At 37.5% G+C, this 20,736-nt stretch overlaps 4 protein-coding genes, 1 non-coding gene and 1 pseudogene across 6 annotated transcripts; 1 reads left to right on the top strand and 5 right to left on the bottom strand.

Moving 5' to 3' along the window:
• Window positions 1–720: 720 nt before the first annotated feature.
• TRNAK-UUU lies at window positions 721–792 on the bottom strand. The gene has a single exon. It is a non-coding gene; the product is annotated as a tRNA-Lys (tRNA).
• Window positions 793–1,815: 1,023 nt separating this feature from the next.
• Window positions 1,816–3,095, bottom strand: BNAC02G38620D. The gene is made up of 2 exons (XM_013822253.3): window positions 2,377–3,095; window positions 1,816–2,274 (listed from the first exon to the last, which is right to left on the bottom strand). Exons 1-2 carry the CDS (start codon window positions 2,833–2,835, stop codon window positions 2,212–2,214), a joined length of 522 nt encoding a protein of 173 aa, XP_013677707.1. The 5' UTR covers window positions 2,836–3,095; the 3' UTR covers window positions 1,816–2,211.
• A 2,208-nt stretch (window positions 3,096–5,303) lies between these two features.
• On the top strand, window positions 5,304–8,328 carry LOC106382254 (monocopper oxidase-like protein SKU5). Of its 2 annotated transcripts, none has more exons than XR_007319112.1 (9): window positions 5,304–5,572; window positions 5,646–5,755; window positions 5,834–6,104; window positions 6,177–6,315; window positions 6,583–6,946; window positions 7,022–7,387; window positions 7,460–7,538; window positions 7,607–7,811; window positions 7,974–8,328. XR_007319112.1 is itself a non-coding variant. In XM_013822251.3 (9 exons), the coding sequence occupies exons 1-9, from the start codon at window positions 5,423–5,425 to the stop codon at window positions 8,083–8,085; spliced, it is 1,788 nt and encodes a 595-aa protein (XP_013677705.2). In that variant the 5' UTR covers window positions 5,305–5,422; the 3' UTR covers window positions 8,086–8,328. The 2 variants fall into 2 exon arrangements, 1 of the variants encoding a protein (XP_013677705.2); XM_013822251.3 differs by having other exon boundaries at window positions 5,305–5,572; window positions 7,615–7,811.
• Window positions 8,295–10,399, bottom strand: LOC106382257 (annotated as a pseudogene).
• A 1,462-nt stretch (window positions 10,400–11,861) lies between these two features.
• LOC106378751 (glutamate receptor 1.3) lies at window positions 11,862–15,554 on the bottom strand. Its single transcript, XM_048747017.1, has 4 exons — window positions 15,013–15,554; window positions 13,308–14,924; window positions 12,440–12,813; window positions 11,862–12,356 (listed from the first exon to the last, which is right to left on the bottom strand). Exons 1-4 carry the CDS (start codon window positions 15,317–15,319, stop codon window positions 11,967–11,969), a joined length of 2,688 nt encoding a protein of 895 aa, XP_048602974.1. The 5' UTR covers window positions 15,320–15,554; the 3' UTR covers window positions 11,862–11,966.
• A 193-nt stretch (window positions 15,555–15,747) lies between these two features.
• Window positions 15,748–20,518, bottom strand: LOC106382253 (glutamate receptor 1.3-like). The gene is made up of 5 exons (XM_013822250.3): window positions 19,831–20,518; window positions 18,430–19,676; window positions 18,037–18,343; window positions 17,259–17,632; window positions 15,748–17,186 (listed from the first exon to the last, which is right to left on the bottom strand). The coding sequence occupies exons 1-5, from the start codon at window positions 20,138–20,140 to the stop codon at window positions 16,803–16,805; spliced, it is 2,622 nt and encodes an 873-aa protein (XP_013677704.2). The 5' UTR covers window positions 20,141–20,518; the 3' UTR covers window positions 15,748–16,802.
• Between the last annotated feature and the right edge of the window lie 218 nt (window positions 20,519–20,736).

Raw genomic sequence — 20,736 nt, 5'->3', positions numbered from 1 at the left:
TTTTCCTTATCCAACTAAAAGGTCAGAGAGGACAAATTAACAATATCTTTCAGTGTATAACCAGATGGGCACAACATTTGTCATATTAAACCAACCAAATATTACAATTATTAAATAGTGACACATCAAACCCTTCCTTGCAGCTTGTAACAGTGGTTATATCTTTTTTTTTTTTTGTGAAACAGTGGTTATACTAATACGTGATTTCTTCAAGAACTTGGAAGGGCGTCTTGTGTACCTAACCACAGGTGAAATAACATATATACAATCTTTAAATCTCTAATGAACGCAGACAAAGAGAGACATTTTATGCAAGTATCTGTTTTTCTTTTACTAAGGAACTCACCCATTCTAGATATGATGTGATATCAGATGCATCACACGTGTATATGCTACCCATTACCTACGGAGATTGGATTAAAAAACATCGCACACAATGGTCAATATTCTATTTCTATCATCTTTTTGGCCAGTGTTAATCAATCGTAAATGGCTCAAAGTTTCAGTTTCTGGGTTTAGTTTGGCTTGAATGAACAAGAGGAGAAAGGAAATGAGCAAATCATCAAGGGAATAAGAGATTCTCTTCTCCAATCAGATGGAAAGGAGGAAAAACGAAGATGAATAGACTACACATAATGAGGAACAGTTGAAGGGGAGACACAGAGGATAAATGATAAAATATTCATTAGAATAAAAAATTAGAATAAAAAATGAATATTTCGCCGACTGTGGGGATCGAACCCACGACCACGTGATTAAAAGTCACGCGCTCTACCACTGAGCTAAGTCGGCTTTGATGCTACAGATGATTAGTAAGAACAATTTATCTAATGAAACTGAAACCAAACCACTTCTTGAATAATAAATAAAGATTGGTTATCAATATTGGTTTGGTACACAAATTCAGGTTTTCAATTATGGAAATCTTCAGAGCTAATCAGCAAGGGACCAAATGAAATAATGGTGTTTTATCATCTTGTTAGAGAAGTTCATTGCCCACTTGAAAAGTGTGAGTGATCGATCGATCATACAAATTTCTCAATAATTTCTCAATGTTAATATTTTGATCAACTCATAAGAAGATGAAAAGTCATGTACTAATGATTCAAGGTAGGACATAATCGCTTATCAATGTAATTTCGTTTTCATGAAGTGAGCAAGTCGCAAAGCATGGCAAAGGATTGCTTCATACTGGCTCAATTAGTACAAAACATCTCTTTCTTTCTCATTCAATATGTCTGGCACATGCTTTATTTCCAAATCTTCTTTTATGTGTAGCTTTATAATACACCGTTACAATCAGATGTTTCTTTCATGCATATATATAACACATGTTATCTTATAACAGAGGTTACACAGTTACTACTACTTATTAGTAGTTGACCACCAAAAGTTAAGATAATTTAATCTGATCAAAAACCTTAACTAGCAGAAGTACCATAACAAATGCATTTCTGGCATGGTTCAATTTGCTCAACGAGTTATATATAGGCCGGCGCTGCAACTTGTACAAGCAAGGCTATTATATTACAATATGTGACATATTTGTCATTGTTTTTTTAAACACTGAACATCATTCATATGAGAAACGAAGAAGGATACAAGGTAGGATTCAGATGCGGAATACAATAGCTGGCAGGTTCCATACCTCCAGAGACAAAGCCTTAACATGGAGACATAACCCAAACAGAAAAGACTAAAATGAAAACCAATCGAAACAGAGCTGGGACAAAATCACCAGCCAGAGCACACATGCCATAAACCAGAACAGCACAGACAAAAGATGCTAGAGAATATGATTAAGTGAACGGAAAATACTACAAAATGTAAATAATCTTATTGGGGATAAAGAATATGATTACACAGGTACACATATATTATACATTACATACATATTATGTATTATGCTACAAGGAGAAAGAAAAATACATGACAAAGTGCAAAACATGATAAAACAAAACATTCAATCACCTATGATCGCTCCAACAACCGAATCTCAACATTCCATACAAAACCTTCCCACACTTGTGCTTCCCATCTAAACTTGCGCTCACATCTCATTTCCACTTCAAACAAAGTGAGTATCTGACCTCAAACAGAAGGTTGTATGTATGTGTCTGTGTCTTCAAAAAAATCCATGAGCAGCTAAAAGTTTCTAAACTTGTATACTTTAAACACATCTTCATTACAGCATTCATCAACACTTTTGGCTTAGACAATGTTTCTCCCAACACTTTGATCTACTTCGTAGAATTGTAACATAGATGACTGAATCTGCGCACATAACACATGAATATAAACACATTAGTATAACAATTACATATCAAAATAATGACCCTGTTACATAATGGTGACAAAGAGATTCAAATCAATTACCTTATTATCCCCACGAAACTCAGCCTCGTTCTCAACAGCAACGCAATCCTTAGGCGTCTCGAACACAGACATGGAGTACTGTTTGCGAACAACTCCGACATCAAAGTATATAACACCAGAACTAGGTATGTCCACGCGGATCCCTTTAACCGGAAACCACAGGAACAGATCGTGAGCCTTTATACCGGACAAACCACCGATGCTTCCGTAGCCTATCGTCCCCGTGATGTTGGCCTCGTAATGTATCTCGCTCTCGTATTTCGCTTCACACGACCGGTTTAGGTAAACCGAGAACTGTCCCGTCTCCATATCAACGTTGAACTCTTCGACGCCCTTCGGTAACAGCCCCATCGGTAACGCGTGTGCTTTAAGGACATCGTATATAGAATCATTCTCGGCGAGGATCGAGATCGCAAGAGTGGAGATGATAAGAAGGTGGAGAACGCGATGCATCATCATCTCTTCGACTGTGTTTGCTTTCGCGATTCAGGAGATTAGGGTTTAAACGGTGGAGGAGGAGAAGATGAAGGAGGGAGAAGAAGACATTGATGACAGCTTGAAACAGAGTGGAGGAGCAGAATTATTGAAGGCGAGAAAGAGGTACGAATCCTCTGCTTCTGTGTTCTCCCTGTCGGAAAACAAACCGGCCAGTGAAATGATGCCACGTGGATTAATAAATACTGTGATTGCCTTGGAATGTGAGGGTAACATTTATGATCTGTCTGTCCTGAAGGATGATTGGGCCTAGAGGGTGTAAATTAATGGACCTTGTCACATGGGAAGTGTGTTGCGGGAATACGACACGCTCGTTTACTCAGCGTGGGAAACAGACGCGAAGCCTTTCGGATGGTTAAAAGTATCAAACCTGGAGGCGCGTGATGCAACTGGCAAGAAAGCTTAATCTGACGAAAGAATCTCCAAAACGACGATTTTTTTCAAAATAATCCAAGGCTAATCTTTCACACTTGCATGGCTAGCATGTGCGTCTCTTTGAAAGGATTGTTTTTGTCTCGGAGTTGTAAACTCAGTCAAAACTCTATTTATTACTAATTCTAGACAGTTGTTTGTTTCTTTGTCTTGTTACCATCTTTTCTTTGTAACCACAAATTCTTAGATTTTAAAAATTATATCCGCAATTGACGCACTTACAAAACACAAACTTTAGCATGGGCAAAACCTATAGTAAAAACTCATGCCTAATTTCCTTGTATTAGTTAGAACGTCCATCCTTGAAATGTTTTACGGAAGAAGGCTAACACAAGGTACATCGTTGATAGTTGAGTCTGGTGAAAACATCTTAAGTGGCAATGCAATTGATTAATTTCTAAGTTAATGTTTGCCATGGGACGAGATGAAAAAGCTTCACTAACTATCCCTTTCATAGTCCTTGTCCATATCTCCGCAATTCATTTGTAAGGACTCTGATCCTATTTTTGTGGAGTCTTCACTAGCTCAACATCCACTGCTGCCAGCTCTCTCAATTCCTTGCTAGAAAAGCAAACACACACACACAGTAACCTTAATCATTACTAATTAGCTGTAGATTGTTAGTTTCCGCTGTCCAGCAAGCAATTTGGCGACCAATCTATGTTATACTAATATAAGACAAGAACATGCAGGATCTCCGATCAATAACATACAACAAGTTGATACCTACATGCACTACAGATGAGTAGTAAAAACTAGACAATGAACATATGAATATCCATAAATAAACATAAAGATACGAGTACGTAAGCAAGAGTTTAAAAATAACATAAAACAAGGTTTCTCCACAAAACATCATTTCTAGCTAGAGATGTTTTTTCTGGACAACATCTCTATTCCATTTAACAATGGGTAAAAACTTGCTACATTTAACATCTCTATTCCAAGCTAAATCTATTAGAACATGAAATTTAGTAACTATTCATTTTATAGCTAAATGTATATGATACCCCAAGAACAACACTAAAAGAAGAAGAAAACAAACCAAGAAGTTGTCAGCATTATTTCCACTGCATATGATCAATGACTCTCCGAAGCCTTCTCGGACAGTTCTTTGGTTCTCGTGGCTCTCCAGGCCCAGGGTCTCTCCATTCTTTCTAACCTTTTTCTCAAAGCATGTTGAGGCTCTAGACATTCCTGCATTTTTTCTTTGTCTAGGAAGTGATCCTTCTTTTAGCTTTAAAGTGGATATAAAGGGTAGTGTTTCCATTTCAAATTGCTTACATGCAAGCATATGGTGGAGTGGATCAGATCCATATCCATTTCAAGCAATACTACATAACAGAGTGATCCCACATTTGAAAACAAGAACGTAGACTAGTCGTAAAGCTCCTTCAACATACTTTATACTTTTAAAATCATAGATAACAAACTTTAAACTTTAGCCGAGTAGACCAAACCATTGTCTTTTCTTAATATGAACAACTTGACAAACGAAAGAAGTAAAGTTATAAAGGGCATTTATTAACGTTGTGGTCCGTAAGAAGGTTGACTCTTAACTCTTAAGCCTATAACTTTAAAAACAGTATTCAAAATTTTTTTTTTTAACGCTGAATAATTATGTTATTACAATTATGAGAAATATTACAGACGATTCTATAGCCGACAATTTTACCTGTCGTATGAGAATTTACGTCTGACTGCTTCACCTGAGCCGCCCTATGAAACCCACGCTTGACGGTACTCCTTGCGCCGTGATACAGATCTTTTGTAAGCTTTTTTTTCCCTTAATTTGCATAATTCTGCATTTTCCAAGAATTATGCAAACTATGCGAACAGTATTCAAAATTATGAAAACAAAACAAAGATCTCGGGGAGTCTCGATCTCGGAGTTGATTTGAATATATTTTAAAAGATTGTCGGAATTTTAATAATTTATCTGAAAAAGTGGGACCCATCAAGTATTGTGCTCTTTTGGCGCCTTGGGCTGTAATCACATTCTCTGATTCTTTCTTTCTTTCTCTATCTCCCACACACGGTTAAAAGCTTTCCCACTAGTCTCTGCACATGTCTTCTCCGTTCTTACACGAAGGTTCGTAGAGAAAGAGGGAGAGATCCAATGCGGTGCTCTCTACCGCACTTACCGTGCACTTCACTGGTCGTATTGTTCTTGTCGGTGGCAACTGTCTGCTTAGCCGCCGACCCTTACGTTTTCTTCGACTGGACTGTCTCTTACCTCACTGCTTCTCCTCTAGGCACTCGCCAACAGGTTCCTTCTCTTTCTCTCTCTCAATCTTTCAATCTTGAGAGCAATGTATCAAGTTCTTGAGATCTCGTTGTAGGTTATTGGGATCAATGGGCAGTTCCCTGGTCCCATTCTCAATGTAACTACGAACTGGAATGTGGTTGTCAACGTGAAGAATAATCTTGATGAGCCCTTGCTTCTCACATGGTATCTAGTTGATGATTCTTGTTCAAATCTACTAACTTTTTTTTGTGATTACTAAACATTATTTTCTCGATTTTCTAGGAATGGAATCCAACATAGGAAAAACTCGTGGCAAGACGGTGTTTTGGGCACTAACTGTCCGATACCTTCTGGTTGGAACTGGACATATGAGTTTCAAGTCAAAGACCAGATTGGTAGTTTCTTTTATTTCCCATCTACAAACTTCCAGAGAGCAGCTGGTGGTTACGGTGGCATCATTATCAACAATAGAGACATCATTCCAGTTCCTTTTCTTTTGCCTGATGGAGATGTTACTCTCTTTATCAGTGATTGGTTCACTAAGAGCCATAAGGTCTACACAAAAATCTGAAAGTTGCTTCATTATTAGTTATCTCTTTTGTTTTAACATTCTCTTCTTTATCAGAAGCTGAGGAAAGATGTTGAGAGTAAGATTGACTTTGGAGCTCCTGATGGCATTCTCATCAATGGCTTTGGACCTTTTCCTTACAGTAGTGAGCTCGCTTCGGGTGGGTTTCCTTATGGGACAATAAACGTTGAACCAGGTATCCTTCTTCTTGATAGCATAATGTGAAAATGTCTCTAATCTAGTTTAACAATCTCATAGATGACCAGAGGTCGTTAGCTCAACTAGAAGGATCCTGACCATTGTGTTACTGGTCCCCAGTTCGAATGACCGTTGGGACGAAACTAATATTATAAGCTGTGGTTTCGGGTCCGGAGGGGCCCGAAACTCCTAGTATTAAAAAAACAATCTCATAGATGTGTTATGCTTTATAATATGATTCTTATTGACCACTTTCATTTACCAGGAAGAACATACCGCTTCCGTGTTCACAACAGTGGCATAGCAACCACCTTGAACTTCAGAATACAGAATCATAATCTGCTTCTTGTCGAGACAGAAGGTTCATACACAGTTCAGCAGAACTACACAAACATGGACATTCATGTGGGTCAATCTTTTTCGTTTCTAGTCACTATGGATCAGTCCGGTAGTAACGACTACTACATTGTTGCCAGCACAAGGTTTACCAAATCATCCTCGTCCCCCAAAGCTACCGGAGTCGCTATCTTGCACTACTCTAGCTCCCAAGGACCAGCTTCAGGTCCACTCCCTGATCCTCCTATTGAGTTGGACACATCTTTCTCAATGAACCAAGCACGTTCCATAAGGTTGTTTTAGTGTCTATGTATAGTTTATGTATGAAGAAACAAAAGGGTTGCTGATGGAAGTGATGTTTGATATAGGTTGAATGTCTCAGCTGGAGCTGCTCGCCCAAACCCTCAGGGATCATTCAAGTATGGTCAGATTACAGTAACTGATGTCTACGTGATTGTCAACAGACCACCAGAGAAGATAGATGGGAGGTTGCGTGCCACTCTTAATGGTATATCGTACTTGCCTCCTTCAACACCGTTAAAGCTTGCTCAGCAGTACAACATCTCAGGGGTGTATAAGCTGGATTTTCCGAAAAGACCGATGAATCGGCATCCTAAGGTTGATACCTCTGTCATGAATGGCACTTACAAGGGGTTCATGGAGATTATATTTCAGAATAGTGACACTACTGTTAAGAGCTATCACTTGGATGGTTATGCATTCTTTGTTGTCGGGTAAGGTTGCGTTTAGTTGTAACAGATCCATTTTTTTTTGTTGTACCACTGTTAATGATGTTTGTTTTGAAGGATGGACTTTGGTCTGTGGACAGAGAATAGTAGAAGTTTATACAACAAAGGGGATGGGGTTGCTAGATCTACTACGCAGGTGTTTTGTCTTTTAACAACTAAACTGATATGTTACATTTGTTTCTCACATGGTTATTAAACGGCTAGCTTTCCAGGTGTTTCCTGGTGCATGGACCGCTATCTTAGTTTACTTGGACAATGCTGGCATGTGGAACCTTCGAATAGACAATCTCGCCTCATGGTATCTAGGACAAGAGGTGTACTTGAATGTAGTTAATCCTGAGATTGACACATCTGAGAATTCCATTCCTGAAAACACCATTTACTGTGGTCGGCTCTCACCATTACAAAGGTAAGATTCTTAGAAACACAAGATTATCTTGTAATATTTCTTAAATTTGGAGGAAGGTTCCATAAATAGTAGTTGGACTAATTTTTCTAGTAATCATAGGTCACAAGTAGTAGTTGATGGAGATAAAACTTATGTTGAATCTATGTCTTGGTTTATCTGCAGGGATCAGTCACAGAGGGTAAACTTCTCGGGATCACCGAGATCTGTGTTGGTGACAAGCAGAGGGATCCTCCTTGCTATTTTTGCAATCTTAATTAGTAGTTTAGCCAGATGAGGATTCTGAGGTTTTCAAGCAGGACAGTAAGAAGCTGCCAGCCACTACCATCATTATTAGAAGTTGATAATGTTGGTGTAGTAGCTTGAAGATTAGAGATGCTGTTTTTTTAGTTATGGTGTAGAGATTATTCAACTATCCATCAAGGCATCAAAATATATGTTAATGCTTGAATTGTAATAGAATATTATTTTTCAAGTTACAGATGACTATGGTGGATAGAAGAACTTAGTTATTAAGACAGCAGTAATCATGTTTGAAATAACCAACAAGATTAGTGATTTTACTGCCAAGAATTTTGTTAAGGACATGTCAAGAGATGCATTGATGTCTTTAAGCAATAGACTCATGCACAAGAACATGAGCACTTGTATTAAGGATGCTACGAATGTTACTTTGAACCATTTGAACCGCACTCTCGCTACGTGGTTTCCAGGACTGGAGAAGGCAGCCATTGCGACCGGTGATCCAAAAAGGTGACCAACGTGGTTTTTGTTGAAGTTTAATCGTATCTGTTGCACCGTCATCATTGATGTCAATGTTGCAGTGTAACTCGTAGTCAGTATCAGCACTGCAAATACCCAAACTGTAACTACAAATCTTGATAAGTTGTGTTTTAGCTTCTCCCCTGTCACAAAGGGTAAGCAGCAAATGGTGAAAAACTACATTCAAAACTAAATAAACTAATAGTTGCTCAAGAAAAAAAACTTTATAAACTAATAATGTTGATATTATAGTATTTCATAAATTCATGGAGAATAATTTACAGGAAATTTACTTTTATAGATTTTTATGTTTTCACATATGTTTTTATGAAAAATAAGAATAAAAATGCTTTCATGGGTTATAAATTCAGTTTTCAAATGTGTGAATGCGTTTTCAGGTGTAAACTGATAAAATAATATATAAAATATTTTGAAGTGTTAAAAAATAGAGCTAAATTCCATTGTGAATAAAAACAAACAATACAATTTTATTTTTATTATATAAATTTATATATAATAATTATTAGTGCATGATTTTAATATGATTAATATGTTTATTATTATTTTTTAATTATTAAATTATTCAAATGTATTATATTTTAATTTATCGAATATTAATGTGATTTATAGAATTTCTACATTAGTTTAAAGCACCACTCCAATTTGTTGTGACCAAGATGGGCATATAAGAGCAATACTTACTGTGCGCATAAACAAGGGTAGAGGTGGTTGAGTTTCCACACAATATACATAGATGGGGAAAAAGTTTGTAATTGTAAACTTAAGAGTTATGGTTAGTACCTGGCTACTAAGTGCATATGCAAGATCGTCGTAGTTACTACCATTGCGCCAAGGTATGAATTCCACTTCATAGTTGAAAGGTCTAATGGAAGCTCGGAAGACATCTATACAAAACCCTTCAGCAGTTACTTTTTTTGTTACTGGATCAGTCGCCACCTTCACCAGTCTTGGGAGCCTGTTGCTAGATGTGACCAGAACTCTCAATGTTTTTCTCTTTCTTTCTTCTAGTTTGCTCCCTTGCGGACTTTGAATAGTCCCACCGGGCCAGATTATAGTCTCCAAATCGTTATGAGGAGAAGAAGACAAATGTCTTGTTTTACTGAAACTACCATTAGAGTTCCAAAATCCTATCCTTCCCTCACCTGATCCTATCAAATTCACAATCCCAAACTTGTTGGACAACAACTTCTTATGCTTGATATGGAAGTCACCACTCAAACCCTTGAACCTACACTCTGTGAGTTGCTGATACATTTGACATCACAGGAGCCTTAGCTTTGTCCCCAATCTCAGCCAAAAGCTTTGTTTCTTGCAAAGAATTCCCGCTGATGATTGCCTCCACTCCTACAGTTTGCAGCAGATCAACAGCTGTTTCATTCACAAAGACAGAACATTAGTGAATATTAGACAAAGAGAAGAGAATAATGTAATCACTGTTACCAGAAGCTAGAGCAAGGAGAGGCTCTCCGCGAGAGTTTCTGACTGAAAGAGAGACTCTTGTTTTGTAACCACTATTAACGGCGTAGAAATCGGAAAGCGCCATGGAAACAGAGCTTCCCAGTATCTTGCCCTCCACGGAACCCAAATCCAAAACTAACCCTACCCTGACTTGGACCCGAAACGGAGCCCATTCATGCTTGAATCCGGCGTCGTTTTGACTCGAAGCAAAATAGTTAGAGGAGATGATGAGAAGAAATGAAACCAGAACTGGATTTTGAATCCCAAACCTCTCCATAAAAAAAAAAAGAAGTTTCCAATTTTGAACAAAAAAAAAAGAATAAGTTTCCAATTAAAAGACATGTGTACTTGTTCATTTTTATTTATATAATCGAGTCTAGCTAACCAAACACATGCAGTGTTTTGTTTTTCCACTGTTAATTATTCAACTATGGTAAAAAAGTTTAAAGTTTCATTTTTTCCAAAAGTTACAAACACATGTCTACTTTTAACTTCATTTTTTTTTCAGTCAAAAAGGTTTCAAAATTTTCCATTGGACGGTAGTCAACGAGAAAGAGTTATTTCTTTGGATTACCAATTCAAAAGGAAACTTAAGGTAGGTTTCCGAGATTACTCTTTTGGTTAAATCATTGTTTAAGGGAATTCGATTATATTTTTCTAAAAAATTTTCAAAGAAAAGTAATTAATTAAGGCAAATGAGGATTCTACCGTGTGAAAAGTTTGTTAACGGATCAAACTTTAGCAACAACAAAAAACACCCCACACGCGCAACATTTGTCAACGGCTGTAAAAACAGGTATGTTATCTTTTGGTATTGACTTATTAACCAGACTTGTTGCGTAACACCCCTTTTAGACTGTGAAAGTAACACCTTAGGAAAGAAGTAGAATGTTTTTCAAAATCCCGAGGACGACGAGTTGAGTTGGTGCATACTCACTTTAGCAAACGAAGAAATTGCACCAACAGATGGAATTAATGGTATTTGAATAAGTGCGTTTGCACTTTGCAAACAAAATACAAAAGAGAATAAGGGCCTGGATAATCATGAAATCTATCAGGTCCAGATACTGCCGATTGTTTTTCTATAATTGACTGGATCATGATCATCGTTGAATCCAACCAAAGAAGCTGAACTTGTTTTGTTCCTTTTTACCGACCAAAATAGATGGGACAACTGGACAAGGCATAGACTGTTCTGAAATTCTGGAGAGTATAGACAATTTAGTAATAGTAATAAAAATAAACCTTTTGTTTTAGAAATTTGAAAACTTATGTTCATGTAAATTATATTTGAATTCTGAGGATTTATAGACTAATGTTTTACTTGCATATGCTCAGAACCAGCCCTAGAACAATGAATTATGGAATAGCACAAGACAGAAAACTGCAACAGGTTAATGGAGTAAGTTAAAGGAGGAGATGAGAGGAGTTATTGGAGAAGAGAAAGAGGAGGGAACTGGAGATTAGGGTTTGTTTGTTCTCTATTTTTCTCTCTTCAGAAGATGGTTATGCAGACCATTAATTTTGTTAGCCCAACCCAAAAGAAAACCCAATATTAACAATCTGGAAAAACACTAGCCACAGATTAATCAGAATGGGGAAATATATAGATAACTGAATACTCTCATTAAAATTTATACAAAACAAAAATATCATTTTTAATATAGTGTTTCTTTTTTTTCCTTAAGCTTAGAAAGTGAAGCAATTTGATTACAAACTATACTTTGTATTTTACATCAAGATATGTAAATATATTACAACAATTACATCTATAATTTACAAACACGGATTGCTCTAAACATCCATTATAATTTATACCTACGCTATAAACTCATGCACAAGAACATGAGCATCCACTTTAGTTGTATTAAGGATGCTCTGAATGATATAATGGACCTTTAATATGTGAGCCAGTTGCTATTGTATGTTACGTTGAGCTGTTTGAACCGCATGCTCGCCAATAGGGTCAGCGAGGGGACTGATCAGATGGATAATGTTTGCGAAGAGGTTCCTCAGATGTACAAGTCGTTGCAAGAGTAATATGTTGACCAAATTCACAACATATTCCCATCTATCTCGGAGCCAGTGAATAAGAAGTACTCCAAGAGCAAAAGCTGAAGAAACTCCCGTGATCATAAATACACCGCGGAACCTGTCAAGGGTTATAGGGTTTGATGTATCATCTGTTGTGTATGGAAGTTGAATCTCGAGCCATCCGTTCGCCATCTCGTTTAGCTTCCCATTTGTCCTCAGATTCGAGATTTCTCTGGACACCTTAGGAACCAATTCGTCACCCTTTTGAAACATCTGAAACATGGTTTAACAAACCAACACCTTTTGTCAGCTAGTAAAAAAAAGAATAAGGATTAAGGAAACTGAGGGATACATACAAAGCCGAAACCATTAGTGATACATTGTGTCTTGACCAAGAAAAACTTCTCAGGATTCTCTCCAATGAGGACTTTGAGGTATGGCATCTCATCGACAACAAGTGTGGCAGTTTTGTTCAACAAGAGTTTAGCATATTCTTCAGAACTATTGAGACCCTTCAAACTCATTACTTGGAGGCCGGGACTGGCGAAGGCCGCCATTGCGATGCGTGATCCCAAAAGGCGGCCTACGTGATTTTTGTTGGAGTTGAATCTCATCTGTTGCACCGTCATCATTGATGTCAGTGTTGCAGTATAACTTGTAGTCAGTATCAGCACTGCGAAAACCCAAACTGTAACTACAAATCTTGATAAGTTGTGTTTTAGCTTCTCCCCTGTCACAAATGGTTAAAACTTACAATCAAAACTATGTAAACTGATATTGTTGGTATTATAGTATTTTATTCACGGAGATTAATTTACAGAAAGTTTACTTTTGTATATTTTTTTTATGTTTTTATGTGAAATAAGAATTGCTTCACGGTTTATAAATTCGATTTTCAAATGTGTAAATGTATTTTTAGATGTAAGCTGATAAAATAATATCGAAATATTTTGAAGTGTCAAGAAAATACAGAAAAAGACTCTATTATGATTAAAATTAAATAATACAATATTTTTCTATATTTATATAACTACATATAAATTATTAGTTTATGATTTCATATGATTATATATTTATAGACGATTTTAAGAAATTTATTATCGTATTATCATATTGATATATTCATCCAGAATTTATCAAAAAATAATTTTTAGAATTTCTACGATATTTAAAGATCACTCCAATTTCTTCTGACCAAGATCTACACATAAGAGCGGTACTTACTGTGTGCATAAACAAGGGTAGAAAAGCCAAACCAAAAGATAACTCCAATCTGTTTCGACCAAGATCCCTGGAAATTCTTGTTCTCAGATTTTTCTATCAACCAAACTATAATGCCTGTCAAGACAAAGAAAGCTGCACTTGTTAACCAAAGGTCTGGTGTTAGAGGTTGTAAGAACACCCACGCACTTCTCTCTCTTGATGCTATAATGCCAACACCCAGTTCTGTGAATGGCATCGTAAAATCAACATAATTCGATCTATTATAAGTGATTGTAATATCTCCAACGGCTGCATCATATTTGTCTTTCTGTATATATAAAAGTAGTTCAGTTTCCACACACTCTACGTAGATGAAAAAAATACTTTTTAACTGTAAACGAGTTATGGTTAGTACCTGGCTACTAAGTGCATATGCAAGATCGTCGTAGTTGCTACCATTGCGCCAAAGTGTGAACTCCACTTCATAGTTGAAAGGGCTAATGGAAGCTCGAAAGACATCTACACAAAACCCTTCAGCGATTACTTCTTTTGTTACTGGATCAGTCGCCACCTTCACCAGTCTTGGGAACCTGTTACTGGATGTGACCAGAACCCTCAGTGTTTTTCTCTTGCGCCCTTTCGGACTATGAATAGTCCCACCCGGCCAAAATATGGTCTCTAGCTTGTTATGAGTACAAGATGACAACTCTCTTGTGTTGCTGAAGCTACCATTAGAATTCCAAAATCCTACCCTTCTCTCACCTGATCCTATCAAGTTCACAATCTCAAACTTGTCTGACAAGAAATACTTATCCTTGGTTTGGAAGTCACCACTCAAACCCTTACACCTACATTGTGTGATTGCCTCCAGGAGAGTTGATGTCACATTTGGGATCCTAGCAACTTCTGATGCTCTTGCTAGTGCCCATGCTACATCATGAGCCCATATGCCGGAGATGCTCAACCGAAGTATCTCAGACCCAACAGCTTCTTCAACAGGAAGTGATTTTATCCATCTTGAAGTGAAATTTTGAAGCTCTTTTGACATTGGAATGTATGACCTGAAACCAACCACACCCTCCATTGCTTCTTTTGAAAAACCGTCGCCACTTCTCTCATGGAAGCTGTTCATGCTTTTAACAGTGAGGATCCAAGCATACCCTTCACCCATCATCCCTAACTTCCCAGCACATGGGAAGAGATAAGTTGCTACAAGCTCAGACAAGTGCACCACAAAGATACTCGCTCCCAAATCCTTCAGCTTCCTTAACCGATCCATCATACAATCATCATTTGAAGATACAGCAACCTTGGACGGTATATGAACTCCGTTCTCATGGAAATGATCCACCAGGAGTTGCATACTCTCTCTCCAGTCATCTTCGTCCTCATAAACAAGAGCAACACTCTTCCAGTCAAACCCATGGATGAAAGCTGTAATGCCCTTTGCCTCGGAGTAAGTATCATGCGTTGCTTGGATCAAATGACTGTATTTTCTCAATGACAATGAAACCGGAGAGTTAAGTGATATCACAGGAACCTTAGCTTTCTCCCCAATCTCAGCCAAAAGCTTTGTTTCCTGCAACGAGTCCCCGCCTATAATCGCCTCCACTCCTACAGTTTGCAGCAGATCAACAGCTGTCCATTGGAAAAGACAGAACATATCTAGACTGTGAGTGAATGGCAGAGAAGAATAAAGAAGGTGGAAGAATGCAGAGTATGTTACCAGAAGCTAGAGCAAGGACAGGATCTCCTTGAGAGTTTCTGACTGAAAGAGAGACTCTTGATTTGTAATCACTGTTGACGGCGTAGAAATCGGAAAGTGCCATGGAAACAGAGCTTCCCACTATCTTGCCTTCCACGGAACCCAAATCCAAAACTAAACCAACCCTAACCCTAACACGTTCTTGCTCGGACACGGAGTCTTCGTTAACGACATCGTTTTGACTAAAAACAAAACCGTTGGAGATAAAGAGAAACAAAACAAGAAGAAATGAAACAAGATTTCTCTTTTGAATCAAAAACCTCTCCATTAAAAAGAAGTTTCCAGTTACGAAAACATATGTACTTGATCATTCTTATTATATAACCAAGTCTAGCCAATCCATGCCGTGTTTTGTTTTACCTCTGTAAAGTAAGCCTAAACCCAAAACAAAATTCTAATTGGGGTGAAACTTTGGTTGCTCATTATTTTTGTAAATTTAATTATATATATAAATATATATATTTCTCATATATATATTTTTTATTTTATTTTATGAATAAAATAGTTCAAAACAATTTATAGGTAAATAAATGGTTACACTGTTAAATAGCTTATTAAAAACATATAAAGATGAATATTAATTTCAGTTAATATTATTTTTGATATATATGCTAACAGCCATTTTTATTATGATGAATTTTTTTGATATCAAAATTTATTAATATAGGGGCCCAGATATTTTGGCGGGGGGGCCTAAAATTATTGTCTTATTTTTTACAAAGGAGGCACAGCTTTGTGCAAAGTTATTCCACTATGGTAGAAAATTTTTGACGTTTCAGATTTTCCACTGGACCGGCTTATCTAAGGGGTTACAAATTCAAAAGGAAATTCAGTGTGGGTTTCCGAGGTTACTCTTTTGTCACACAAAACATTATCTTAGGGAATTCGATTCCATTTTCTAATAATTTTGTTTAGGAAAAGTAAGGCAAATTTGGATATTCTTTAGTGTGAAAACATTTGTGTTTTCTTTTGGTATTAACCTGCTGACATGTTACGTAACCTCTCTTAGCTTTTGTTAGCAACCAATAATTCGGCAATAATGTTATACGGTCGAGGTTATATATACATACATCTAGAAGTAGAGGAAATGAAGTAAGTTTCATCTCAAAAGTAAACGCTCTCTTATAATCGAACTTGGTCAATATCCTTTGTCCTTAAAGTAAGTTTAGGCCGCAACTTCAGACCACCAATCTAAATCGTCTTTCTATCCCAAGAACAGCTATGTAGCTTAACCAAATCTGACGGTCAAAATAAAGAACTCCCTTGAGAAATGAAAGATCTAAGATAATATTTATGGTAGATAGATGCTACGAGAAACAACCTAGTACAATATCAAACCAAGAATGATCGGATGCTTATGATCTTATTAATTATACCAACTATAATAAGCTTTTGTAGTGGTGGATTTGGTGTGGACGGGTCTTGAATCAAGCAAGTGTATATTACATCTGCAACTTACAAGCAAATAAAGGTCAAAACATCATTTATATTTACAGGCCTAATCCGGTTTGAATCAAGCAAGAATCATATCACACTGGATCAACTTCTGGAGAAAGAAGGCTAAGGTAGCTTGCTGAAGCTCTAGGTCAGAGTTAAAGACGAACAACATCGCAACAATTGTGTAAGCTAAAAGACTTGGGCACAACAACACACAAGAACAGGAGCCATCCACCTTCACTTGTACTATTACACACAAGAACAAAACCATCCACTTCACTTGTATGGACCTTTTGCTATATTTGAATCTCTTTCTATCTGTTAAGTTGAGCCATCTGCACTGCATTCTCAACAAAGAGGTCATCGAGGGGGCTAGGATGGATAGTTCTTGCAAAGAAGATCCTGAAATGTACAAGTCGTCGCGAGAGAAATATGTTGATGGAACTCATAAGATCTTCCCATTTATCACGTATCCATATAATGAGAAGTACTGCAAGAGCAAAAGCTGAAGAACCTCCCGTGATCATAAACAAACCGCGGAACCTGTAAAGGTCTATAGGTTCTGATGTATCATCTATTATGTATGGCAAACGATTATCAAACCATGTTTTCGACATCTCGTTAAGCTTCCCTTTTGTCCTTACCTCCGAGATTTCTTTGGACACCAAATGCACCAACTCGTCACCCTTTTGAAACATCTGCAACATGTCGAGCACGTTTTGTCAGCAAGTTAAAAAGAAGATGAAGAGTAAGGAACCTGAGGTACATACAAATCCAAAACCGTTGGTGGTAATTTGTGGCTTGACCATGAGAAAATGATCAGGCTTCTCTCCAAGGAGGACATTGAGGTATGGCAACTCGTCGATAATGAATGCGACCGAGTTGTTCAACAAGGCTTTTGCATAATCTGTAGAGTTAATGAGGCCTCTGACATTCGTTGCATTGATGTTGGTACTAGCTAGGCTCGCATTTGCTATGAGTGAGCCCGAAAGGTGACCTATAAAGTCTTTATTGGAGTTGAATCGTATCTGTTGCACTGTCATCATTGATGTCAATGTTGCAGTGTAACTCGTTGTCAGTATGAGCACTGCAAATACCCAAACTGTAACCACAAATCTTGATAAGTTGTGTTTTAGTTTCTCCCCTGTTACAAGTAGAAAGCAGCAAAAGATGAAAAACTATTTTTTTTATCAACTAAAACTAATCGAAACTAAGTGAATTCATAGCTGGTCATGAGCATAGGCTAGTGAAATATTGGTCCATCCCCTCCCCCCCCCCCCCCCCCCCCCCAAAAAATGATTTTTTGTGAAAATATTATATATAAAATCTTCAAATTTTTAATAAAAAATATATATAAACCATTACTAAATTGTCTATATAGCCCCAAAATCTGAAGATCGGTCCGTCCTGACTCATGAGTAAATCCATAACTAATGACTAATTATGACTTATATGGAAAAAATTAGGCACAGACATTTAAAGCATCACTTCAATCTCTTTTGACCATACTATTGGCATATAAGAATTAATGTGAAGAGATGTACTTACTGTGTGCATAAACAAGGGTAGAGAAGCCAAACGAAAGCATAACTCCAATCTGTTGAGACCAAGATCCCTGGAACTCCTTGTTTTCAGGTTTTTCTATCAACCAAACTATAATGCCTGTCAAGACAAAGAAAGCTGCACTTGTCATCCAAAGATCTGGTGTTAGAGGTTGAAAGAACACCCACATTCCACTCTGCTTTGGTGCCACCATTCCAAGACCCAGTTCAGTGAATGGTATAGTAAAATCAACATAACTCGATCTATTGGAAGTGATTGTAATATCTCCCACGGCCATATCATATTTGTCTTTCTGTGGGATCAATGGAGGTGGTTGAATTTCCACACATTCTACATAAAAAAAATATTTGTAATCATAAACCGAGCCAAGGTTAGTACCTGGCTACTAAGTGTATATGCAAGATTGTCGTAGTTAGGACCACCAGTCCAAAGTGTGTACTCCACATCATAGTTGAAACGCCTAATGGAAGCATTGAAGACTTGTATACAGAACCCATCAGCAATTATTTTTTTTGTTACTGGATCAGTCCTCCAACTCACCAGCTTTGGAAATCTGTTGCTAGATGTAACCAAAACCCTCAGTGTTTTTCTCTTGCTTTCTCCTAGTTTGTGTCCTTTGGGACTTTGAGAAGACACACCGGGCCAGATTATGGTCTCTAGCTTGTTATCAGTAAAAGAAGACAGATGTCTTCTACTGCTGAAACTACCATTAGAGCTCCAGAAGCCTACCCTTCTCTCACCTGATCCAATCAAGTTCACAATCTCAAACTTGTCTGACAAGAAATTCTTATCCTTGATTTGGAAGTTACCACTCAAACCCTTGAACCTACACTGAGTGATTGCGTCAAAGAGAGTTGATGATGCATCTGGCATCCTTGTAACCTCGGCTGCTCTCGCCAGTGCCCAGGCTACATCATGAGCCCATATGCCAAAGATGCTCAACCGAGTTATTTCAGACCCAGCATCTTCTTCAACAGGAAGTGATTGTCTCCATCTTGAAGTGAAATTTTGAAGCTCTTTGGACATTGGAATGTAAGTCTTGAAGCCAACCACACCTTCCATTGCTTCTTTTGCATATTCGTCGCCATTGTTCCCATGGAAGCTGTTCATGGTTTTGGCAGTGAGGATCCAAGCAAACCCTTCAGACATCATCCCTAATTTCTCAGCACATGGGAAGAGATGAGTTGCAACACGCTCAGACAAGTGCACCACAAAAACAGTTGTTCCCATGTCCTTCAGCTTCCTTAGCCTATCCATCATAACCTCCTCGGTTGAAGAGACTGTAAAACCAACCTTGGACTGTATATGAACTCCGTTCTCATGGAAATGGTCCACCATGAGCTGCATACTCTCTCTCCAGTCATCTTCATCATCATCATAAACAAGAGCAACACTCTTCCAATCAAACTCATGGATGAAAGCTGTGATACCCTTTGCCTCGGAGGAAGTATCATGTGTCGCTTTGATCAAATGATTGTATTTTCTTAATGACAATGAAACCGGAGAGTTAAGTGATATCACCGGAACCCTAGCTTTCTCCCCAATCTCCGCCAAAAGCTTCGTTTCCTGCAGCGAACTCCCACCAATAATCGCTTCCACTCCTACAGTTTGCAGCAGATCAACAGCTGTTTCATTCACAAAGACAGCAGTTATATATATCTTCATTCAAAAAGGGAAAAAAAAAGACAGAACATATATAGATTGTGAGTGAATGGAGACAGAATAAGAATGAAGAAGGTGAGAGAAAATAAGAAGGTGAAAGAATGTAATCACTGTTACCAGAAGCTAGAGCAAGGAGAGGCTCTCTTTGAGAGTTTCTGACCGAGAGAGAGACTCTTGTTTTGTAATCACTGTTGACTGCGTAGAAATCAGAAAGCGCCAAGGAAACCGAGCTTCCCACTATCTTGCCATCCACGGAACCCAAATCCAAGACCAACCCGACCCGGACACTAACCCGTTCTTGCTCGGATCCAGAGCCTTCATTAACGTTGTCGGTTTGGTTCGAAACAAAACAGTTAGAGGAGATGAAGAGAAACAGAACAAGAAGGAATGAAACTAGAGTTCGGTTTTGAATCCCAAACCTCTCCATTAGAAAGAAGTTTCCAATTGCAAAGGAAAAAACAACATACACGTTCTACATGAACATTTTTATTATACTTTTACTATATATAACCAGTCGATTCTAGCCAACGCATGCCGTGTTTTGTTTTTCCTCTTGTAGAATTATTCCACTAGAATAAGATTATAATACAAAAAATATTCGTATGGTTGAAATGATCCAAAGTTTCAGCTTGTATTTTGAGGTTGGCTACTCTTTTGTCAATCATATCATTATTTTAGGGAGTTCAATTGTATTTTTCTAATGTTTTAGTCAAAGAAAAGTAAAGAAAATAAGGATTTTATAGTGTAGATAATCGTTAAAACGGATCAATGTTAGCAACAAAAATATTTGTCAACGGTTGTAAAAAACAAATGTGTTTTCTTTGGTATTGACTTATTAGCCTTGACCTGTTAATTGTGTTTCTATCGCAAGAGCGGCTACTAGCTTAATTAAATCTGACGGTAAGATGCTAGGAAACAAATCAAACGAAAAGAAGAATGTTTATGATCTTATTAATCGCAGTTAGTCACTTTATACTTTATAGGGAAATATTGTTTAGGCTGGGTCTACACCGATTTTTTAAT

This window comes from Brassica napus, chromosome C2 (genome assembly GCF_020379485.1).
Source record: "Brassica napus cultivar Da-Ae chromosome C2, Da-Ae, whole genome shotgun sequence".
Lineage (NCBI taxonomy): Eukaryota > Viridiplantae > Streptophyta > Magnoliopsida > Brassicales > Brassicaceae > Brassica > Brassica napus.
Note: the sequence above shows the minus strand (reverse complement) of the source record. Positions and strands in the feature narration are given on the sequence as shown.